Source organism: Mus caroli, unplaced genomic scaffold (assembly GCF_978045245.1).
Source record: "Mus caroli unplaced genomic scaffold, Mus_caroli_1 scaffold_1, whole genome shotgun sequence".
Taxonomy (NCBI): Eukaryota; Metazoa; Chordata; class Mammalia; order Rodentia; family Muridae; genus Mus; species Mus caroli.
Window position 1 is genome coordinate 79,926,145 of NW_028227256.1, and position 22,342 is coordinate 79,948,486.

Sequence of the window (22,342 nt, forward strand, 5' to 3'; positions counted from 1 at the left end):
ACCAACCAACTGTTTTCTTTAGGTGTTGTACCATTTACATTCTGGAGTTTCAGTTGCTCCATACTGAGCACCAAAAGATCTGGTCAGTAAATCACTCTTACTTTCATAGTAAGACTATGGGTTTATGGGTCTGTATCCTGTGTTACTGCTATCAGGTTTCAGTGGCATATGGTGTTAACTTGCAGTGTATACATCTTTGTTGAAGTGACTGTTTATATACCCTGCCTCCCAGTTTATTCTTGTTTCTTACGTACTCTAGATTTTCAAATTCTTAAACATTTTATTACTGGTTCTTGTCTTTTTAAAAGTATTTTTCTCCTTTGTAGTGCCTTTTTGATTCTTGTTTGAATTTCATTTCTCTTAATTCTTCAAAAGAGTTAAATGTCTCAGACACTCATAAGGCTAGTATTTGTGTTATGATACTTTATTAACAGACTGTTCACAATTCTGTTATCTTTGTGTCCTTTTTGGCTGCTTTTAGCTTGCTAAAGGGCCCCTACATTGCTCTAAGCCCAGCTTCTGTTTTATCAGTAAAGGAAGGATTTTCCCACAGGTTATTTGACTCCTTTGACCTGATGATTGACAGCTCATGATCATGCTGAGATCAAAAGAGCCCAGTGCTCCCAAATCTCACCACTTGTTTCCTTGTAGATTTCTCTATGAGCTTGTTGCTAAGATTTCACTGTCTTGCTCATATGCCAGTAAGTTCAATTCCTGAGTTTATGATTGCAGTGAATATCCTCATTGCAAGCAGCTTTGTAAGTGACTTTCTCAAAGAGACAGAATTTTCTCTTGAAATTTCATTAAATTAAGACATTGATTTTTTTTTTAACCCTTTTTTCCTCAATTCTTTTCAAAGGTCTGCAAACAGATTTGGCTAGGATTATTTGATGATAGATCTTCAGCAATTCCAGACTTCAGGGATCCACAAAAAGTGAAAGAGTTTCTACAAGAGAAATATGAAAAGAAAAGATGGTGAGTGAATAATTGGTATTTAGTTAAAGCACCCAGATCACGAGTGTGGTAAGACTTGATTGACAGATTCAGGCAGGCCGGCAGAACTGAGGGGTTAACTTGATGGTTGGTGGATACAGCCACGCCACCCTTTGACTTTTCATTGGATTTGGTTTCCAGAAACCTTCACCTGTGCTTTATCTTCGCACATCTATGCTTAGCAACAAGCAGCCTTGTATTAACAATGTCAAGTCTCATGCCAAGGAAAGTTAGTGATCTCTCCTAATCCTTCCTGTTGGTTTCCTTAGATGGTTTTAGTCTATAAAACATCTTCTTTCTGTACACTCCTTATTTTTTAGGTATTTATTATGTAGTATCTTTTAGACATTGTTAAAGCTCTTGTGTAGTAAGTCTGTCTATACATGATTGTGTCCTGCTGGAGAGCTGTGCTCCAAATATCCCTTATTTCTCACCCAAGAAGTTAACTTGCTGGTTGGGCGAGAAGGGAACATTTTTATTCCCCATACACTAAGCTAAAGCCAGGCTGTCCCTTGAACAGAGTGTGGGGGTTGTAATGATAGAGCTAGTGTTCAGTCAGTCAGGGCCTCAGCTTTAGCTTTGTGAGAGAGCTAACTATGTACTGATGAATTAACTATGGTCTAGGGTTTTTTCTTTTTTTGTTTTTTTGTTTTTAATAGTGGTCAGTACTGAACAGTCTATATTCCTTCTTGGGGGATTAAGATGGTGAGAGAGTTGAGGATAGAGGGAGTGGATAATTGGGAAATGAACGGCCTCTTGTTTCCCTGAGGAAACAGTAGTTTGACCCAGGGAGCAATGTAGTCAAAGGTGGTATTGGTTGGAGGGAGTTTACTGTGGATTCTGGGGAAGATCCCCTTGAATAGTGAGCACATTTGCTTTGAGTCACAGATTCTGTGTAGTCTGTGCTCGACTACTTCTAAGAAGATTAATTTATCTAGGATTCTCTTCATATGCACTAGATACAGTAGATATGCATATAGATGAAAATGTACCAGTGAAATTTTAGTTCAAGAAGACAGAAAATATTTGAAGGTCCTGGTATGTAAATATACACAAATGATTTTTTTTATCACAAAAGCCATCCTCCTTTTATCATTTTTGTTCTTAATTTTCTAAATTTCCCAGCCTAGAGAGAAAATAAAACTATTCTCCTTAAGTGACCCCAGCATAGCTGTTTGCTTATGCGGTAGGACTAATTTTTAACAATTCAGAAAGTGATTTTGCCACTGATAAGTGGTTATTAGTCCAGAAACTTAGAATACCCAAGATACAATTTGCAAAACACATGAAACTCAAGAAGAAGGGATACCAAAGTGTGGACACTTCGTTCCTCCTTAGAACGGGGAACAAAATACCCATGGAAGGAGTTACAGAGACAGAGTTTGGAGATGAGACAGAAGGAAGGAACATGCAGAGACTGCCCCATACAGGGATCCATACCATAATCAGCCACCAAACTCAGACACAGTTGCATATGCCAGCAAGATTTTGCTGACAGGACCCTGATATAGCTAACTCTTGTGAGGCTATGCCAGTGCCTGGCAAATACAGAAGTGGATGCTCACAGTCATCTATTGGAACACACAGCCCTCATGGAGGAGCTAGAAGAAGTACCCAAGGAGCTGAAGGAGTCTGCAACCCTATAGGAGGAACCACAGTATGAACTAACTAGTACCCCTGAGCTCTCTACTGCATATGTAGCAGAAGATGGCCTAATTGGCCATCATTGGGAGAAGAGGCCCTTGGTCTTGCAAAGATTATATGCCCCAATAGAGGGGAATACCAGGGCCAGGAAGCGGGAGTGGATGGGTTTGAGAGTGGGGTGGGGGTTGGGTATAAGGGACTTTTGGGATAGCATTTGAAATGTGTTTGTTTGTCATCCCCCCCCCCCCCCCCCCCACGCGAGACAGGGTTTCTCTGTATAGCTGTGGCTGTCCTGGAACTCACTTTGTAGACCAGATTGGCCTCGAACTCAGAAATCCACCTGCCTCTGCCTCCCAATTGCTGGGATTAAAGGCGTGCACCACCACTGCCCAGCAGCATTTGAAATGTAAATGAAGAAAATATCTAATTAAAAAAAAAAAGAAAAAGAAAGTGAGTTTGCTCATAGTAGTTAGCTGGCTTGGGTTTTAGTGATATTAGTCCTAGCTGCAAAAGGGAGGCAGGGATGTGAGACAAGGAATGTAAGTGTCACTAGGAGAGTAAAACCCTCAGTTCCTCTCCTGCATTTATGACAGGAACCCTGAAATAATAGTAGTGATAGTTTGTCTTACTTTCCTGCCTCCCCTAAGAAGCACAGTTTTCCTAAGAAAGAATAGTACAGACAGAAGCTTTCTATTTTTTTAATATATTTTTATTAGATATTTTATTTTCTTCATTTACATTTCAAATGCCATCCCATTTTCTAGTTTCCTCTCCAAAAATCCCCCATCCCCTCTCCAACCCAACCACTTCCGCTTCCTGGCCCTGGCATTCTCCTATACTGGGGCATAGAATCTTGGCAAGACCAAGACACACGCTTTCTAAAAGTGAGAGCAGAGCCAGAATCTGCATGTGTCTGCCTCATCACACTCTGACATGATTAGAGAGCAGGGACAGGGTTTGCACATGGTCTGAGCAAGCAGCCGCCATTGGACACAGCCTCCCTAAGAAGAGAGTTTGCTGTACAGAGCACGCAGTGCAGCAGGGGTGGTGTTGTATGGAGTCCTGAGACTGTTCTTTTCACTTAGATACACATCCTTACTTTAAGTGTGGTGAATGGTTATAGCCAGAAACTGTTATCTGTCTGATTCTGTCATCATCGGAATTAGCCACACCCAAGGATTCATGTTGTCAAGTGTGGTGCCAGAGTATTGGAGATATTGGAGTATTCTCAGATCTCATCATACTTGTATTCTCCTAGTAGGGGTAGTTGTATTGTTTGTGAGTATTACATGGTTAGTTAACAGTTAACACATTGACAGCTAATTCTCACCACACTACAAACTCGAATTTGTTTAAATCCTACAGCAACCGCATAGGCGGCAAGAACGGAAGCATGGAGATGAAATGATTTGCCCAAAGTTTTGTAGTTGTTGAGTGGTGGAGCTGGGGTTTGAACACTGTCTCTGAAATAAGTGTTCTTAGCTTAGCTCCCTTAGTGCTTTGTTTCTCCCCCTCCTCGATAACGGAGGATGAGGATGAGGGTGAGGGTGAGGGTGGGAAATACCCCTAAGGTAATAGAGAACAGAAGTTTATATAGAGCTATCTCCAATTCACTGCACTAAAAGCACATGTATACACAGGAAGCATTACGGTATTCTGACTTTACTTCTCTGCACTTTGCCAGTTCAAGCCTTGTGTAATGAGAAGAATTTACTCAGAGGCTCTAGAATATGCCCCTTCTCTAAGATGAACACTGTGGATATTTAGGCATTATATTCCTGCAGTCTCTTTTCCTTCCTTCATTCCCTCCCCTGTGTCTTTATGTGACCAGTTGGTCACAACCTGAAGGACTTGCTGAGTCACTTGGGCATCTGTAAATGTCAGAGAAAGGTGGTAGCTATGCAGAATTGTATACATTTTAGCATAATGTAAATAGTTTTATATTGACCTTTGTATTTGTTACCTTTGTCCCCCCCGTTTTTAAACATTAAGATTGCAGAGGTAACATAAGGGTATCTGTGTATATTTATCTAGTTACTTGCTCAGGATAAGTTTCTAGGAGTAATACTTCTGAATATAGAGCACACCTGTATGTGTATTATCATTAGATAGCAACTGAAAACTCAGTTCATAGAGATCAGAGGTGAATGATGCATTTATATTTTATTTGCTTCAAGTGCTCATATTTTTATGACTTGGTTCTTTTGTCCATTTTCAAGTGGAGTTCTTACTTTGGATGGTTTATATATATTAGGCCATTAATTATAAGTGTTTCCTCACTGTTTCATTTATCTCCAGATATTTATGATATAGAGCTCCCCACTTTAAAAACTACAGTGTTAACTGTTTGTTCACGTGATGATTAACTACAGAGCGGCTGTCTCCCAGCAGCAGTGTTAAGGTGTATTGCCTCAGGGAAGCCATGAGTAAATAATTGAAACAAATTTTATGACCAATACTTATTTTTCCTTAGATTATTTTGGGCAATTAATAGCCTTAAGCTGTAGTTTTAAATTCTACCTTTTCCAGTAACATTAGTGTTATAAGAGTGCTGTAGAAAATTTAGAATAGCCGGGTGTGGTGGCGCATGCCTTTAATCCCAGCACTTGGGAGGCAGAGGCAGTCGAATTTCTGAGTTCAAGGCCAGCCTGGTCTACAGAGGGAGTTCCAGGACAGCCAGGGCTATACAGAGAAACCCTGTCTCGTAAAACCAGAAGAAAACAAAAAGAAAATTTAGATTTAATAATTTAAATATGGATTCCTTAGCCATTTGGAGGTGGTGCACGCCTTTAATCCCAGCACTTGGGAGGCAGAGGTAGGCAGATTTCTGAGTTTGAGGCCAGCTTGGTCTACAGAGCAAGTTATAGGAGGGCCAGGGCTACATAGAGAAACCCTGTATTGAGAACCAAAAAGAAAAAAAACTATGGTTTCTCCAAATTTTTCTCAGCAGTCTGTTTTGATTTTCACATTGCAGGTATGTTCCGCCAGAGCAAGCCAAAGTGGTGGCCTCAGTTCATGCGTCTATTTCAGGGTCTTCTGCCAGCAGCACAAGCAGCACCCCCGAGGTCAAGCCCCTGAAATCCCTGTTGGGAGACTCTGCACCAGCACTGCACCTAAATAAGGGCACACCTAGTCAGGTGAGGGGTTGGTAACTCTAAAGATGTCTGGAAGGTTGAGGGCTAAGAACCTTTAACAGTATGTATGTGTGATTTGTGAAATACATTAAAAGATTGTTAGGTATGTGGTAGGAATGTGTGTTTTTTTTGACTTTGGGTTTGCTGTCACTTTGTAAAGATCCTCTGTGATACCGTAACAGAAAATAGTAGGATTTGCAACATATCTGATTAGGTAGCATCTTATTATCATTGAAATGCAATGGCTTTAGCAGTGTACCTCACCAGTGAACACCAAAGCCATTTGTTGCCTCAATATTTATTTTGTTGTACTTAGGATGTTATGACTGTGTTTCAGTGTGACACTGTTATGTTACACTGTACTTGAATGAAAGACTTTGAAGTTGTAGTGCAGATCAAATCCCAGCCTTCTGACAGCATATTCTAGAGCCTCTGAGTAAATTCTTCTCGTTACACAAGGCTTGAACTGGCAAAGTGCAGAGAAGTAAAGTCAGAATACCGTAATGCTTCCTGTGTATACATGTGCTTTTAGTGCAGTGAATTGGAGATAGCTCTATATAAAACTTAACAAATCTGACTGAAAAACCTTTATCGTTAATGCATACATAAGTCTGTGTTTTAGAGACACCATGAGTAAGTACTGTGCTTACAGTCCCCAGTTGTAGGTCGCTCTCAAGGGCAGCAGCAGGAGAAGAAGCAGTTTGACCTTTTGAGTGATCTTGGCTCAGACATCTTTGCTGCTCCAGCTCCTCAGTCAACAGCTACAGCCAATTTTGCTAACTTTGCACATTTTAACAGTCATGCAGGTATGTCTTTTCCTGATAGCTATTGCCTAGGATATGTGTAAAACACCAAGAAACATTAATCATTTGTTATGCTTAAGTATCAGTAAGTGTAGTCCACTGAGGAGTTTAGATCATCCATGAACATTGTAGCATGTAGACATACAACCATGGTCCTTTTAGGGGAGTATCTTAGATAGCATCCTATGTAGCCCAAGCTGGTTGACCCTGAACTTGCTCTCCTTAGCATCCCACTCGGCCGCCTGAGTGCTGAAATTACTATGTGGAATTTCATAGCCAAGGCATGCATAAAACCAAGGTCCTTTTTTATGTTTGTTTGTTTTTGAGACAGGGTTTCTCTGTGTAGCCCTGGCTGACCTGGAACTCATTCTGTAGACCAGACTGGCCTTGACCTCGGAACTTTATCCCAAGTGCTGGGATTAAAGTGTCACCATGACCTGGCCATACATTAAAATGTACCCTGGTACTTTTTACTTTTTAATCACAAAAGAAATGATGTATAACATGGAATGTGACTTCTTTTTATGAAATAACATAGGAGAATTATATTAAAAAATTTTTATTTTTACACTTTATGGTGTGTGTGTGTGTGTGTGTGTGTGTGTGTGTGTGTGTGTGTATGTACACTCCATGGTGGATGTGTAGAGGTGAGAAGATAACTTGTGGGAATTAGTACTCTTTTTTTTTTTTTTTCCATGTGTGTCCTGAGAATTAAACTCAGGTTTTCAGGCTTAGTGGCAGGTGCCTTTACCTACTGAGCCATGCCACCAGAATGTCCTGAGGCAAGACATTAATATGTATGTAGATACTATGTTCTTATTATGGAAATTGACAAATGACCAAATGCAAATGTGTAATTAACTTAAGTATTAATCTCATGAGCCTAGTACTGTTTTCTTTGTCATTCCACTCATCTGATTTTGAAACAAATTTTAGACATAAATGCTTTGTATCTGTGTACCTCCCTCTAATGTGTGCTTTGTCTGGTCTTGCATATCTGCACAGTTCCCATGGGTCAGCATCAGGTGTCGTCTAATGTAGCTCTCTACTTATTTTTAACACAGGGTCTCACTGAATTTGACGTTAACCAATTGGCTAGCCTAGCTGGCCAGTAAGCTCCAGGAATCTTGCCTCTGGTCCCATCTCTTACTACCCCAGGCACTGGTGATACAGATGCTTTTTTGCATTTGTGGAGGTCCTCATGCTTCCAGACTAGCTACTTTGCTGAGTCAGAGTCATTGCCCCAAACCCTAGAATTTTCATTGTTAAATATCACAGTAAGAGGTAGAATCATTCTAAATAATGGTAATATTTTATTAGTCAGTATTTGAATTTTGATTCCAGTTGAGATTTGTGTTTCTCTATATACTGTGTATTAGGTATAGATATAAACACATATACTCACTCTCACAGTATGTATATATTTGTTGGAATCAGTTTTTTTTTTTTTAATATATCCTTTGCAACTGAAATGTTGGTTAGGTTTCTAGAGGTTGTTCCTTTTCCTTTTCACTGTAATTTGTTAGAGAAAGTAGATTATTTGTTTTACAAATTCTGTAGTGTTCTGAACTTGTTAATTGCCCCCCTGCTAGAACCTTTAAAAGTTCTCTCTTGTATTGCTTATAAGTTAGTAGTTGGTTCTAGAGATTCCTATCAGTTGAAGGTTTGTATGTTTCTTGGCAGGGATGGGGACTGCTAGTCACAGGTTTGTGGGTTTCTGTTAGGGGAATGTGGCCAGGAGACTTATAACTTAGGGCTTAAGAGACAATTAAGTTTTAAAACTTTTAAGATTTATTTCATGCGTGTTTGTGTTTTGGTTGCATGTATGATTGTGTGCCACTTGTGTGTCTGATGCCTATGGATTTCTGAAGAGGGTGGTGGGTATGCACCATGCGCATAATATAGTTGAACCTGTGTCCCGGGCAAGAGAGCTATGTGTCTGTTCCCTTTTGACTTTGTAAAGGAAGGTAGAGCAGTGGGTCTCTGAGTTAAGGCCAGCTTTATCTACATGGCAAGTTCCAGGTCAGCTAAAGCTATGTGTTGAGATCCCAAGGAGGGTTAGAAATTTGCAAGTTTCAGTTGTTGAGGTATATGTCAGGTTTCTTTTTCCTGTGTTAGCTGATCTACGAAAATCTCCCAAATGAGAACATTTCCCCTTCTCCTTTAGGTAGCCTATATAGCAGAGTTCTTCTTTGACCAAACAAGGAAATAAGGTTATCACCTTTTCCCTCCTTTTTAATATTTGTTTTTAGTGTACTAGTACGTTGCCTGCATGTATGTCTGTGTACCATGTGTACAGTACCTGTGGAGGCCCTAAGAGGGTGTTGAACTCTCTAGATAGGAGCTACAGGAAGTTCTGAACCACTGTGTTGGCATTAGGAACTGAATCTGGGTCTTCACAAGAGCAACAAGTGCTCTTAACTACTTGAGCTATCTTTCCAGCTCTATGCATTTATTATGGATTTATGAGAATATTTTGGTTTTACCTCCATTTTCAAAATGCTTTTGAATTATTTTACTATTGTATTTAAAGTTGAGAGAGGCCTAGAATTTTGATCTTAGGTTTTTGTCATAGTTGTAGTTACCTTTTATTGTTTCCTAAATTTTAATGAATTTTAAATGGATTGTAAAAGAATGTAAACATCTTCAGATTTTTTTTGTGTGTGTGTTTGTGTGCATATACATTTTCTCCAGTTTTATGTGCCTCTGGTGTGATATATTTATGAATGTTAGATAAACCAGAAAGCTAGACATGGTAGTACACACCTTGAGAAGCTAAGGCATGAATGAGTTCATGAGGGAGAGATCAACACAGACTACATAATGAGATCCTGTTTCTTAAAACTAAAAACAAAAGCAAAGCAAACAAACAAAAAGAAAAAAGTATTTTGTTAGTGTGATACAAAAGTCTTTGTATCATTATTTTAGGTATTTAAATTACTCTTCAGGTTCACCAAGCTCATTGTGATTTTTAAGTGACATATTGGGCTGGGGAAGTGGCTGAATAAAGTGCTTGCTGTGTAAGCATCATGATGTAGTTGAGTCAGCACACAAGTGAAAGTTGGGGACAGAGGTGTGTATGAAACTCCAGCACTGGGGCAGAGACTGGTGACTGGTGTTGAGTCAGATCCCCCCCCCCCCCCCCCCCGGAAACAGGAAGCACAGGCTTAGTGAGGAGCCCTGCCTCAAAAGAACGAGGAGGAGGAGAGCAGCCAGGGAATACACTTGAGTCAGCTTCTGCCCTCTGTTGATCTATACACAAATAGATACAATTAAAAATTTAAAAATTGGGGCTAGCCTGGTCTATAGAGCAAGTTCCAGGACACAGGACAGGCAAGGCTACACGGCGAAACTCTGTCGAAAAGAGACAGAGCAGAGCAGAGCAGAGCAGAGCAGAGCAGAGCAGAGAGAGAGAGAGAGAGAGAGAGAGAGAGAGAGAGAGAGAGAGAGAGAGAGAGAGAGAATATTTGTGGATTACATCCACAGTTTTGTTTACTAAGAGGAATATATTTAGGGCTCTGAACTAGCTTTCTTTTGTTACTAGAGTCTTTTAGAATAGTGTTGTAACTGTGGCAATTCAAGGGTACTATGAATAGATTATCCCTTTACAAAGACTTTGGGAGATTTCTGGGTATTTAGTATATATTACTAATTGGGCTAATACTGGTAGCATTTAAATGAATTCTTTCTAAAGTGAGTGGTACTGCATTGACATTTTCATAAAGTTCTTAAATTCATTTGCCATGTCTTTTCAGCTGTAGTTGTCATGTTCATTAACACATGTTGTCCTTGCCATTTACAGCTCAGAATTCTGCAAATGCAGACTTTGCAAACTTTGATGCATTTGGACAGTCTAGTGGTTCGAGTAATTTTGGAGGTTTCCCCACAGCAAGTCACTCTTCTTTTCAGCCCCAGACTACAGGTAGAGCCTCTCCAGCCTTGCGCTTAAATGTTTACTTTCAAAAACTAAATTTTCCAAGTGTAGTTTTGAAAAACTAAATTCTCTCATGACCTAATTTATAAAGTAACTCTATCTTACAACGCTCTGGGGAAACCTGAAGTCTGTTTCTCTGAACTCTGTCTGCTGTGCGTCACCTCTTGTCCTCCTTTTCCTGCACACGCTCTCCTGCGAGTCTCCATCCATCCATCTGCCGAGGTTGGAAACACCACACGTTGTTAGTACACGAGACACCCTGAGACTAAGACTCATGCTCTGTCTTAGGCTAAGGGAAGTTAGTTGGTGGCTTCCATAGAAATAAAAATGTTACTTTATGGGACAGCAAATTGTTGAATTTGTTTAGTCAAGTATAAATTATTAATGGCCACTTTAATCAAATGTGGAAGTAGTTCTGTGCAGGAATTGGTTTTCAAACATTGAAAATTCTTCTGTAAAAGTGTACTGTTTTCTGAAATTTGTTGAAACCTTATTTAGCTTTTTGGCTGACTATTTTTCTTTTAACTTTTAACTCTGTATGTGTTGTCTTAAAAGGCTTTTCTTTCAATTTTCTTCTCCACCTTCCTTAACCTTCATCATTTACATAATTTCTGGCTGTCCAGCATTTAGAGTACTTTCATCTAGCTGCAGTTTTGGTGAATTTACTTCAGCCTTTCCTCTCCAGGCTGCCCACAGTAAGTTCTATTGTCCAGTAGGCATCTTTTATTCATTTATATGTTTTTGTGTTATTTCATGTTTTTTAGTTATAGATCATCATCCTTTTTAATGATTCGCCTTCATACATTACCTTTATTCTCCCTTCTCTTATTAAATTCAAGAGCTAAAGCTATATCCAAGTTATCAGTGAAAGTTATTTGGCTTAATAATTTCAAATGAAAATTTTCATAAAAATCTTAGAAATTTAGTATTAGTTTATTTGCTAGCTACTCATACCAGATCACTGTCTTTTAACATACATATCTATTTATGTTGGTTTTAGTTGAATTTTCTTTGAAAATTAATTTTGAAAATGGAGGCTTAATGTGCTGACCAGGTTGATGTTGAACTGGCAATCTTCCTGCCTCAGACTTCTGAATAAGTCAGATTATAGGCATGTGTCACCATGCCCAAGGTTTTTAGTTTTCATTGAAACACCCAGAGTTTAATTCTTGAAAAAAATTCATCAGTTTATATTTTTTTAGACTGTCAAAGAATTGATTGATGGAAGGTATTTTAATGATCTGTTCTGCCTTAAAAAAAAAAAATCTTTGAACTTTGCTTTCACCTTAGCATATATGATATGATTTTGACAGTTTAGGAAAAAAGAACTAGTACCTATGTAGGATTCAAAGCACGGAGTGGAGTGCATGGCCTGTAGTCTTTGGTGAGGACATCAGAAGTCTTGGGTGGAGAACATATTTTACAGATTTAGTAGGCCATGTGCCTACTACAGCTAGGTGAATTGTGCTTTATGAAGGCAACAGTCACTGTCAGGTACTTTAATTTTGAACTTGGAACTACATGGTGGGACTTAGTTTTACTGTGAACATCAATCAGATTTATTGAATGCACATTGAATTGCTGCAGAGTTAAGTAATGGCTCTTCAAGTGAAAAAAGGCAAGAACTGAAACAATTTTATCATCAGTGTATCTTATACATGGCTCAGAGTCTGTGGAGGAATTCTGATGACGTTGTAGACCTCTCCACCCATATGTTCTATTGTTTATCCCAGGGTAGATATTGTCTTACTTATTGTCAGGGCCTTAGAGGGTCAAGTTTCATATTTTATAAAAGAAATGTGTAGATGGTTGTCATTTAACAGTCACCAATTTTTAGGAATATACATGATTATGAGTATATATATATATATATATATATACATACATACACATACATATGCATATATGTGTATATACATATATATGTATGTATGCATATATGTGTATATATGTGTGTGTATGTGTATATTACATATACACATACACACACAGCTACCTCAGGCAGAAATGATCAAATAAATCTACCAGTGAATATTGAGAAAAGTATAGAAGTTTCATGTTTTGTTTATTCTGTTACAGGTGGAAGTGCTGGATCAGTAAATGCTAATTTTGCTCATTTTGATAACTTCCCCAAATCCTCCAGTGCTGATTTTGGAACCTTCAGTACATCCCAGAGTCATCAGACAGCATCAACTGTTAGTAAAGTTTCAACAAACAAAGCTGGTTTACAGACAGCAGACAAATATGCGGCACTTGCTAATTTAGACAATATCTTCAGTGCTGGGCAAGGTATCAATGTGTAAACAAAACGGATACTAATTTGTCTAAATTACATACGTTGAAATCTGAGAAGATAATGCTTTTCTAACTTGTATAGAAAGTATGTGTTCATTGAATGTTTTAAGTAAAAGGTTCTTGGAATATCAACTATAAAACTGAAGACCTAGAAATTAATTTGTAAACAATTTTGAAAGAAAAGTAGTTGAAAATAATTGTATTTTTGTCTTCAAAAACATGCTCTACTATTCAGTGGCTATTTTTCTAATATATTTTGTAGTAAGTTTTGGCCTCTAGTATTCCCCTGTAAAAGTGTATATAATGGAGAACAGTGGGAATATGTTCTACCCTCGATTGTCACCCTTATCTTTGGCATTGTTTTTCTCATCTCCAAACTGGGAGGGAGCATAGAATTGAAATATTGGCTTTAGATTTTGTTACTGTATGTGAGGCATGTAGAACAGTGCCTAGCACAGGAAGGACCTTAAATATTACCTATTATAATTATCTCTCACTTTTTCATGGAAAACCCTGGGAGATGGGTAATATTAATAGATGGTGCATGTTAGGTCCACCATCCAGGCTTCTGTGTTGGTTTGAATAAAACCATCCATCTTAGAGTTCTTTGAATCCTGTCCATTTAAAATTTAGGTCCAGTCAGTTTTGGGTTTACCTGTGGTTCATGGCAAATATGATTGATAAACTGACAATATGATATTAAAGATTTGGTGTAACTTTTTTGTTTGTTTGCCTCTAGGAGGTGATCAAGGGAGTGGTTTTGGGACCACGGGTAAAGCTCCTGTTGGTTCTGTGGTTTCAGTTCCCAGTCATTCAAGTGCATCTTCAGACAAGTATGCAGCCCTGGCAGAGTTAGACAGCGTGTTCAGTTCTGCAGCCACCTCCAGTAATGCGTACACGCCCACCAGTAATGCTAGCAGGTACCCCTCCCTCCATGCCTTAGCACTCCTGTCTGTTACTTTCTGATTTCTTCCACATCTGAGTCATGTAGTTAAAATATATGACTGTTGTGGGGTTGTAATTTAAAAATAATTGAGTAGTTTTTAAGTCTGAGGAAATTGAGTGTAATTTGCTATTTAAAATATAATTTTTGTATCTACCACAATTCTTTTATCAAATCTTAGAAATCTTACCCCTTTTCCCTCTTGGATGCTAAATGTACTTCAAGCAACATACATCTTTAGATGGAGAGTTACATTTGGATTGTGTAACCTAGCAGAGAGTTTGCTTAGCAGTCAGATTGCATATGGCAGGGCACCCAATGCCACTGTCCATTCTTCACCTTGTTCTTGTCTGTGTGTTTAAAACATTGCCTTGTGTTAACTAAGGCTGGTTGTGATCTCATGGTCCTAGGTCTGTCTCCACAGTGCTTTCAGGCATGCAATACCAAGCCTTGAGGAGCAGTAGACTTTCAACAAGCTTTTTAAATTTACCAAGAGTATACAGTATTCTAGTTATTTCTTCTGTTCCATTTCTGTAGGTTATAACTGCTGTATTACTGTTATTTATTTCTCTTTGACACCTTTTCTAGAGAGAAATTCTAACTACTTGAGATGGTACAAATTGAAGCCAAATAAGAAAAATATTTGTTATATTTTAATAATATATCTTAATAATAGTAACAAGGTGGCCTTAAGGCCTAGAAACATAGATACACTCCATGTGATAAATAGATTATTGATATTGCATTGTGATATATTAGAGGTTTACAAGTGTGATCTGTGGAATGTTTGAGTTACCTAAGCCTCTTTTTCAGAGTCTGTGTCTCTTTCATAATAATTCTGAGAAGCTAATTTGGTTTTTCAGTGATTGACATTTGTATTTGTGGTACACAAAATAAAATAAGGCAGGAACACCTTGATGAAATCTTGAGCAGAAATTAAGGTAGTGTCATCAGATTGTATCACAGTATATACATTGTGTTTCTTCATGAACACTGTTTTATTTCTAGTTTTTAAAAAAATGTGGTCTTCTTTTGTGGCCTGGACTCTAGTGTCTTAGTTAGGATTTCCGTTGCTGTGAAGAGACACTATGGCCAAGGCATAAAGGGAAATATTGAATTGTAGTTGGCTTAGAGTTTCAGAGGTTTAGTTCATTATCATCATGGCAGTATCCAGGCAGACATGGTCCTGGATAAAGAGCTGAGAGTCAGGTTCTACAGAAGAGCCTATGCGCCACACTGAGTGTAGCATGAGCATAGACCTCAGGGCTGTCTCCACAGTGACACACTTCCTCCAACAAGGCAGCTCTCCTAATAGTGCCTCCCTAGGGGCCTATGGGGGCCATTCCTATTCAAATCACCAAACCTAGTGTTTGAATCTCACTCAGATTTTACTCGTGCTCTCAAGTTGCGCATGCCACCATTTCCCTCTTTACCTTACAATCATGTTGATGAGGTTTTCTAACTAATATTCTTGGTAAAAATTACAACCGTTTTCAACTTTATTAAATATTTTCCATTAAATGTATTTTCTGCATGTTAATGTGATGTGTGTGTCAAGTAGTTTGAGTGCATTGTTAAACAGATGGTCTGATTGAAAGAAATTTATGGTTGTTGAGTTTTAAGACAGACCAGCTGCTCATTTTATGGTGTTCATCCTACATGTCAAACAGACGCTAATATATACATAATATATACATTATTATGTGACTTAGTAGAAATATAAAATAAAAGTTCTTTTTGCTTAGAAATACAGTTATTAAAAATGTTTATGCTGTCAGATAATGAAATTCAATCTTAGATACATATTTTTAAATGGTATTTCTATATACTACTGATTACTGAAGATATCATCTAAAAACACTTGATTACTGGAATTTCAATAATTTTTCAGAATGTAAACGTATCTGGATTATCTGTGGTGAGAACTGCAGTGATGTGTAGCCTGGTTGGTTTTTATGTGCTTGTATGTGTTGTGAGCACTGTGTAGGGAGACAGCTTTGTCTCTAGGAAATACTGACTTGATGTTCTCTCCAGCAGTGTCTTTGGAACAGTGCCTGTGGGTGCCTCTGCTCAGACACAACCTGCTTCAAGTGGTCCTGCTCCGTTTGGGGGTATGTGCTTTTTATACAGAACCTGAATATTGCCATATGACATTCTTTTTAGGGGTGCTGGAAGACAGTAAGAGAGCAATGTTTTGTTATCAAAAGGTTCACATTTCTGTCTTCAAAAATATAGTGAAGAAATTTTTTAAAAATCTTGAATATTAAATATTAGGATTTATAGCATATTTTATACTTCTTTAAAAGCTACGCCTTCTACGAATCCATTTGTTGCTGCTACTGGTCCTTCTGCGGCATCGTCTACAAACCCATTTCAGACCAATGCCAGAGGAGCAACAGGTAAGAAGAAAAGACAGAGTGAGGCGTTAGAATCTCTGGGGAAAGGAGCTTATTGTAAAGACTTAAACATGAGACCTCCTTCTTAGCCAACAATAGTGTAAGAGAAAGGGTAGGAGACTTTATTCAGATATGTCATCTGAGCAGCTGGGGGTGCTGCTGTCTGTGTGCCTCTCATCCCAGGGCTTGAAAGACTGAGGCAGGAGGATAAAGAATGTGAGGCCAGCCTCAGTCACATAGAAAGACCTTGTCTAAAATATAAAAAAGACAAATGCTACCGATAATGTATAAAATTTAGGAATTAACATACTGGAGCTGAGAAATTGTGTTTCAACCCTCTTGACAGAAACGTTGGTTTCCAGGTAGGAAAGCTCAAATACGGGTAGAAGAATGTGATTGACAAGGGTACTTTGGTTTGCTTGCTGCCAGAGTGACTGTTAGTCATTCCATATTAACAAAATATTACCTCAAAGCCCCATGAGATTATATTGGATGAACAAACTGTGTTATATTTCTTTATTATTTTGTTATTTGTAATAATACTTTATTATAATATATAAATGCAATTATATAAAATTCTAATTAAATATCTCTAGTGCCTCTTTTTTAGGGTTCCTATTTTTGTGTTTTTTTTTTTTTTTTTTTTTTTTTTTAATAAGAGCTGAGGATCAAACCCTGGGTCCTCCTGCATCCTGGGCATGCATTGTACCAACTAAACTATATATATATCCCCACTTATTCTGGAGTTCAGTACTTGAATATTTTATTTCTCAGTACCTTTTTTTCATTACTTCTGTTCCCCCCCCCCCCCCCACACACACCTTTTCTATACTTGTTACATATGCAAGCCAGTCACATTATTTATTCTCATTGAATTTCTTCCATTTCTCTCTTACTGTCATTGCCTGGCATGGCATGGCAGCAGTTACAGGCGGTATTGCCAACTGTCCAGTCAGTCTAGACTTTGTAAGCTTTTTTCTGTGATTCAGAGTAATGGACCAAGAGCTTCAACTCTAATTGAAGCAAGTGTAGGTGTGAAGTTTTTTTTTTTTTGGTTTTTCAAAACAGGGGTTTTCTGTATAGCCCTGGTTGTCCTGGAACTCACTTTGTAGACCAGGCTGGCCTCGAACTCAGAAATTTGCCTGCCTCTGCCTCCCAAGTGCTGGGATTAAAGGTGTGCGCCGCCGCTGCCACCACCACCACCACCTTGACCCAGGTGTGAAGTTTTAAGAGTATATTGTCATAGGCTGGGCTGTGGTGGCATATGCCTTAAGTTCCTATCACTCATGAGGCAGTGGCAGGAGTGTCTCTGTAAGTTTGAGGCCAGCCTGGTCTACAGAGTTGAGTTCCAGAAAAGCCATGGCTACTCAGAGAAATCTATGCCTAAAATCCCCACCTTCCCAAAGAGTATATTATTATAAAATACCTAAATCATTAAGAATTAGTAGTTAAGACAACTGTCTTTATTATTGGCAAGACTAAGGATTATGATAGTAGAGCTTCCATGGTGCTATTTTGTCTTTAAACACAACCATGAGGGATAGACAGAGGAGGATCAGGAATTGGAAGGCAGTCTAGACTACTACAGGGAGAATCTATTTAAACAGAGAAACAAGAATTAAACACTGTTGTATCACAAGTCTGAATAATAAGAATTATTTTCTATTTATACAAATATTTTAGTCATAATTTAAGTATTTGAAATTCCTATCGGATTTAATTAAAAAATGATTTGTTTAGGGACTGGTAAGGTAGCTAGGTATATAAGAGTGCTTCTTGCTAATCCGTCATGAAATGGAACTCAGATAATAGAAAAAGAGAACCATTTGTCCTAATGTGTGCTTACTGCATTAAAGTTACCACAGCACATTGTTCAGTTTATAGAGATAACCAAAAGAAGAGAAACTCAAATTACACCTTGCCTGACAGTAGACTTAGCTCTAGTTAAATCTGTGCTTCTCTCTCTGGTGTGAGCAGTGCTCCCTGGGCAGCCAGGCTGTTTGACGTCAGAAGCTTTAAGTCACTCTGTGTGTTTGTGTTGTACTGTGTACATCAGAGTTAGGGGATCCCTCACTACCTCTTTACTTTTTTCTGGTTTTAAATAAGAAACTTTTTGTTTGCTTGTTTTTTAAAGATCTATTTGTTTTATATAAGTATTCAGACACCAGAAGAGGGCAATCAGATCCCATTGCAGATGGTCGTGAGCCACCATGTGGTTGCTGGGAATTGAACTCAGGACCTCTGGAGGACCAGTCAGTGCTCTTAACCACAGAGTCATCTCTTCTGCCCAATATGAAAGTATTTTAGGAGCTAAGATTCCACATAGACTATAATACTATATGTAAAATCCATAGCTTATCTAAGCAATGTTTAATTATAAAGTTTATCAGAAAGAAAATATTCTCTCTACAAATTTTTATTTCAAAGTAATTTTTTGTTTGTTTTGAGAATAAATTTCTTTGTGGAACCCTGACTGTCCTGGAACTTGGTATATAGCCTTGAACTCTCAGAAATCTGTATACCTCTGCCTTCTGAATACTAGTAATAAAGGCACGTGCTACAATGGCTGTCTATTTTAAAGTAATTTTTGCATTATAAGGTGTTTTGACTATATCACACTGAATTCTTTCTTAGGTTATTATTGAATTGATTAAGCTGAAACAAATGTTGAAACTGCGGTACTGCGCAGCTTTGACAATGCACAGTCCTCAAGAGCACCTAGTCTTTTGCAGCACTTGGATTGCTTGAGAGCTCTTTCTTCTTAAAAATGTTAACCCTGTAAAAAACTCCTTCAGATAGCTTTGGAAGAATGGTGTAACAGTTTTGTGCTCTTGAAGATTGAAAAATAAATATCAACCTAGGATGTAAACTCTGTTAAAGTACAGTAGTGGTTAATACTGGTTAGCTCTCACTGTTCACTGAGAAGTTTTAAAAATAGTTTTATTATAGAGAAAATGGGGTGCGGGTGGGAGATGATAAATGGCCTGTAGCACTTGTGTGGAGATCAGAAAACCGCTTTTGGGATTAGTTCTTCTATTGCAGGATCTAGGGACCGAAGCCAGGCTTCAGGCTTATGCAGCAAACACCTTCACCTGCTGATCTATATTGCCAACTTTAAGAGGTTTTTAAATCATTAGTCAATAGAAAGAGTTCGGTGCTTTAGTAAGGGTATAGGGGGGGACACTGAGATAGCACAGTTTAACAGGCATTGCTGATGCAAGAGTAGTCGGAGGAAGCCTTTGGATTTCTAAGAAGAGAGCAAAATACATTGACTAAACTTTATTACAGAACCCTTCCTTGTCAACTATTTTTTTTCTCTTAAACTTTTAAAAGTAAGTGTGTGTGTGTGTGTGTGTGAGAGAGAGAGAGAGAGAGAGAGAGAGAGAGAGAGAGAGAGAGAGAGAGAGAGAGAGAAATGCTTGTATAGGGATCTTCATAAAGTGAGTGGACAGTACAGTACTGGCTATCATCCTCAAGAATGCCATCTACTTCTTTTTTGAGACAGTCTCTTATTGGCCTGAGCTCACCAGCTAGACTACACTTGCTGACCTATAAGCCATAGGGATTCTTGTGTCTCTGCTTACCCAGTGTGGAATTAACAAGGCATTTTGCTGAATGTACAGCGTAGTATAAAATCTGTTTAAATTGGCAAGAAAAATATTTCTTGCTTCCGTATATAGTACATTAACTTATTGTTACACTTAATTTTTATAGCAGTGTTGTGCAAATACATAGATCCTATTATCTCTGTACATCTCTCTCTGTTTTTCTCTTTGCAATGAGGAAACTGAAAGATGTAGAAAGTACCAGAACTAAGACTCAGACGTCTCTCTTCCATCAGTGTGTGCCTCATTCAGATTTGTGCTAATTTAAAAAAGGATTATAGTGTAAAATGCATAGAAATAACCCTAATTCAAACAAAACACCACTTTTAGAATTTAGTAAGCCATGTTTTTTCCATTAGTTAAATACATGCATGTAATTCTGCCCTCTGGTACCCCAGGTGATCTGTGCTTAGGATGCACTTTTCCATTCTGTTGTCTATGATGCTTTAAGTAGACTAAAGCATATGTATGATTAATGATTTTTCTCCTCATAATGCTTAGCTCACTTATCTTTAGATATTTCTAGTTATATCTTGATTTTTTTAAAAAAAATATTTATTGTTATGTGTATGAGTACACTGTAGCTGTCTTCAGACATACCAGGAAAGGGTATCAGATCCCAGTAGAGATGGTTGTGAGCCACCATGTGCATGTTTGGAATTAAACTCAGGACCTCCAGCAGTTGGTGCTCTTAAGCACTAAGCCATCTCTATTCAGGAACTCTGTTTAAGATTTGGAGTTTCAGGTGATAAAGAAACATTTTTGGATTTGTCTCATGATGCTGTGTGTGTGTGTGTGTGTGGTCTGAGAGAGGTGGGGGGGAGGTGAGGGGTTGCCCTGAATTTTACTTTGTAGATGAGGCTGGCCTTGAACTACTGATCTTTCTGCTGTTGTCATGATTTCGTATGTATGCCCATATCTGGTTCTTCCTGTACCGTTTTTAGGGTTATGGTTGTATCTTCAAATGCTAAAGAAAGCTAAGATTATTTTTGTTTTGAGACAGTGTCACTCTGCAGGCTTGGTTGGTCTGCAATTTGCTGTATAGATAAGGCTGACCTCATTCACAGATAATCTTCCTCTCCATGCTGGAATTAAAAGGATGGGCTGCTGTGACCAACTACGAAGGATTTTTAAAGAATGGATTTCATTAGTGTTTTTTCATTTGGCATTTATTTTTCTAAACTGTTAAAAGTGGCACATTCCAATGTCATGAATGTAATTGAAACATGAAGTCTCATGTTGGGGTGTATTTCTATTGTATAGTCCTGACACCTATGGGCAACCGTGTGTTCTAACTCTAGAAAGCTTTAATGAAACCAGTTAACTTTTACTTTACCAGTAGCTGTGTATAACTTAATTGACCTTGGTCTCTTTATGGCTTCCCATAAGGCCTTTCTGGAGCAATGCATTCTCAAGTGTTTCCTCACGCTCATTTTGGTAGGTGGCCACAACTAGATTTGTGTGGCAATATGTCTAGCTGCTTGTGGAAGCTTCTGCTAGTCTTTTGGATCCTTGCATGTGGAATTAAGTTACTTCCATGTTTTAATATGGAGTGGGCATGGATGTGTGGCATTAAGGTCACATTGTATTTAAAGTAACATGAGTATCTATGGAATGATTTATGCTTTAATATTGAAAAGCATTGCTTACCTCCATGGTCACAGTAGAATGTTAATAGCTGTTTTGATCATTTTTCTTATGTTTAAATTCATAGTACCTTTAAGTGATATCTTTCTGATGTACCAAATCATTTTCCTGCTTTATCTCATCTGGAGTTTGGTTTTGCCTAACTGTCCAAGCTTTGCATTGAGTGCTTTAAACAGTGACTTGTCAGTTGCATTAGTGCATTTTGTCTGCAGTGAAACCCTCCTGTCTCCCTTGCAATGTGCTCAGACTTTTTTTCATTCACTTGCTTCCCAATAGCCTGGTCTTTCTTTTCTTTTCTTCTCTCCCCACCATAGTAAAAAGCTAAAAAAACAAAAAAACCTATAGTCTAATTAGATTCCTTAAACAAATTTGCATTGTCACAAACATTAGAATTACTGTGGATAATGTATGTAACACTTTTCAGTTTGTTTGTTTTTAGATAAAACATTCTTTGCCTTGAATCAGCCATCAGTTTGGTAAAATATTTGAAATTGGGAAACAAATTGATGGGCTTTTCAGTTTTTCCCCATATCCTTATTTTACTACGTCCCTTCCTAGAACAAACATATCATTGGAAGATGCTATTTTAGGTATTTCCTACCAATAGCTGATACAGCATTCTGCTATTGCATGTCTGTAAGATGAAAATTTGTTCATATATGTGGTTGTTTATGTAAGTGGGGGATGACATAGGCATATCACATAAACATTGGTGATTTCCATGTAGATTACCAGTTAGGGCACTGCCCGTCAAACACAGTAAGCCAAAGAAGATCTACTAACATTGAACACGAGACTCATGATAGTCTTCATCTCTTCTAAAAATGGTCTTTGCACTTATTTCCCAATCTTTGTGCATTTACACCAACATCTGTAGCTCACACTGTCCTCCACTCTCTTGCAGTTGTGAAATGGGGGTGTAGAAGTATGAGTTTATATGTGTATATG

The 22,342-nt window shown here is 38.2% G+C and overlaps 1 protein-coding gene across 14 annotated transcripts in view; it reads left to right on the plus strand.

Moving 5' to 3' along the window:
* Agfg1 (ArfGAP with FG repeats 1) overlaps positions 1–22,342 on the plus strand; it is a 67,481-nt gene that overhangs the window by 36,759 nt on the left and 8,380 nt on the right. For 2 of the 14 annotated variants that reach the window (XM_029476142.2, XM_029476148.2), the window contains exons 3-12: positions 860–975; positions 5,612–5,774; positions 6,424–6,577; positions 10,377–10,496; positions 11,132–11,203; positions 12,588–12,797; positions 13,543–13,723; positions 15,781–15,857; positions 16,053–16,145; positions 21,137–21,184. In XM_029476142.2, the coding sequence (XP_029332002.1) occupies positions 860–975; positions 5,612–5,774; positions 6,424–6,577; positions 10,377–10,496; positions 11,132–11,203; positions 12,588–12,797; positions 13,543–13,723; positions 15,781–15,857; positions 16,053–16,145; positions 21,137–21,184 (1,234 nt within the window). The remainder of the gene's footprint in view (positions 1–859; positions 976–5,611; positions 5,775–6,423; positions 6,578–10,376; positions 10,497–11,131; positions 11,204–12,587; positions 12,798–13,542; positions 13,724–15,780; positions 15,858–16,052; positions 16,146–21,136; positions 21,185–22,342) is intronic. The other 12 variants (XM_029476154.2, XM_029476155.2, XM_021158189.3 and 9 more) reach the window with 10 other exon arrangements.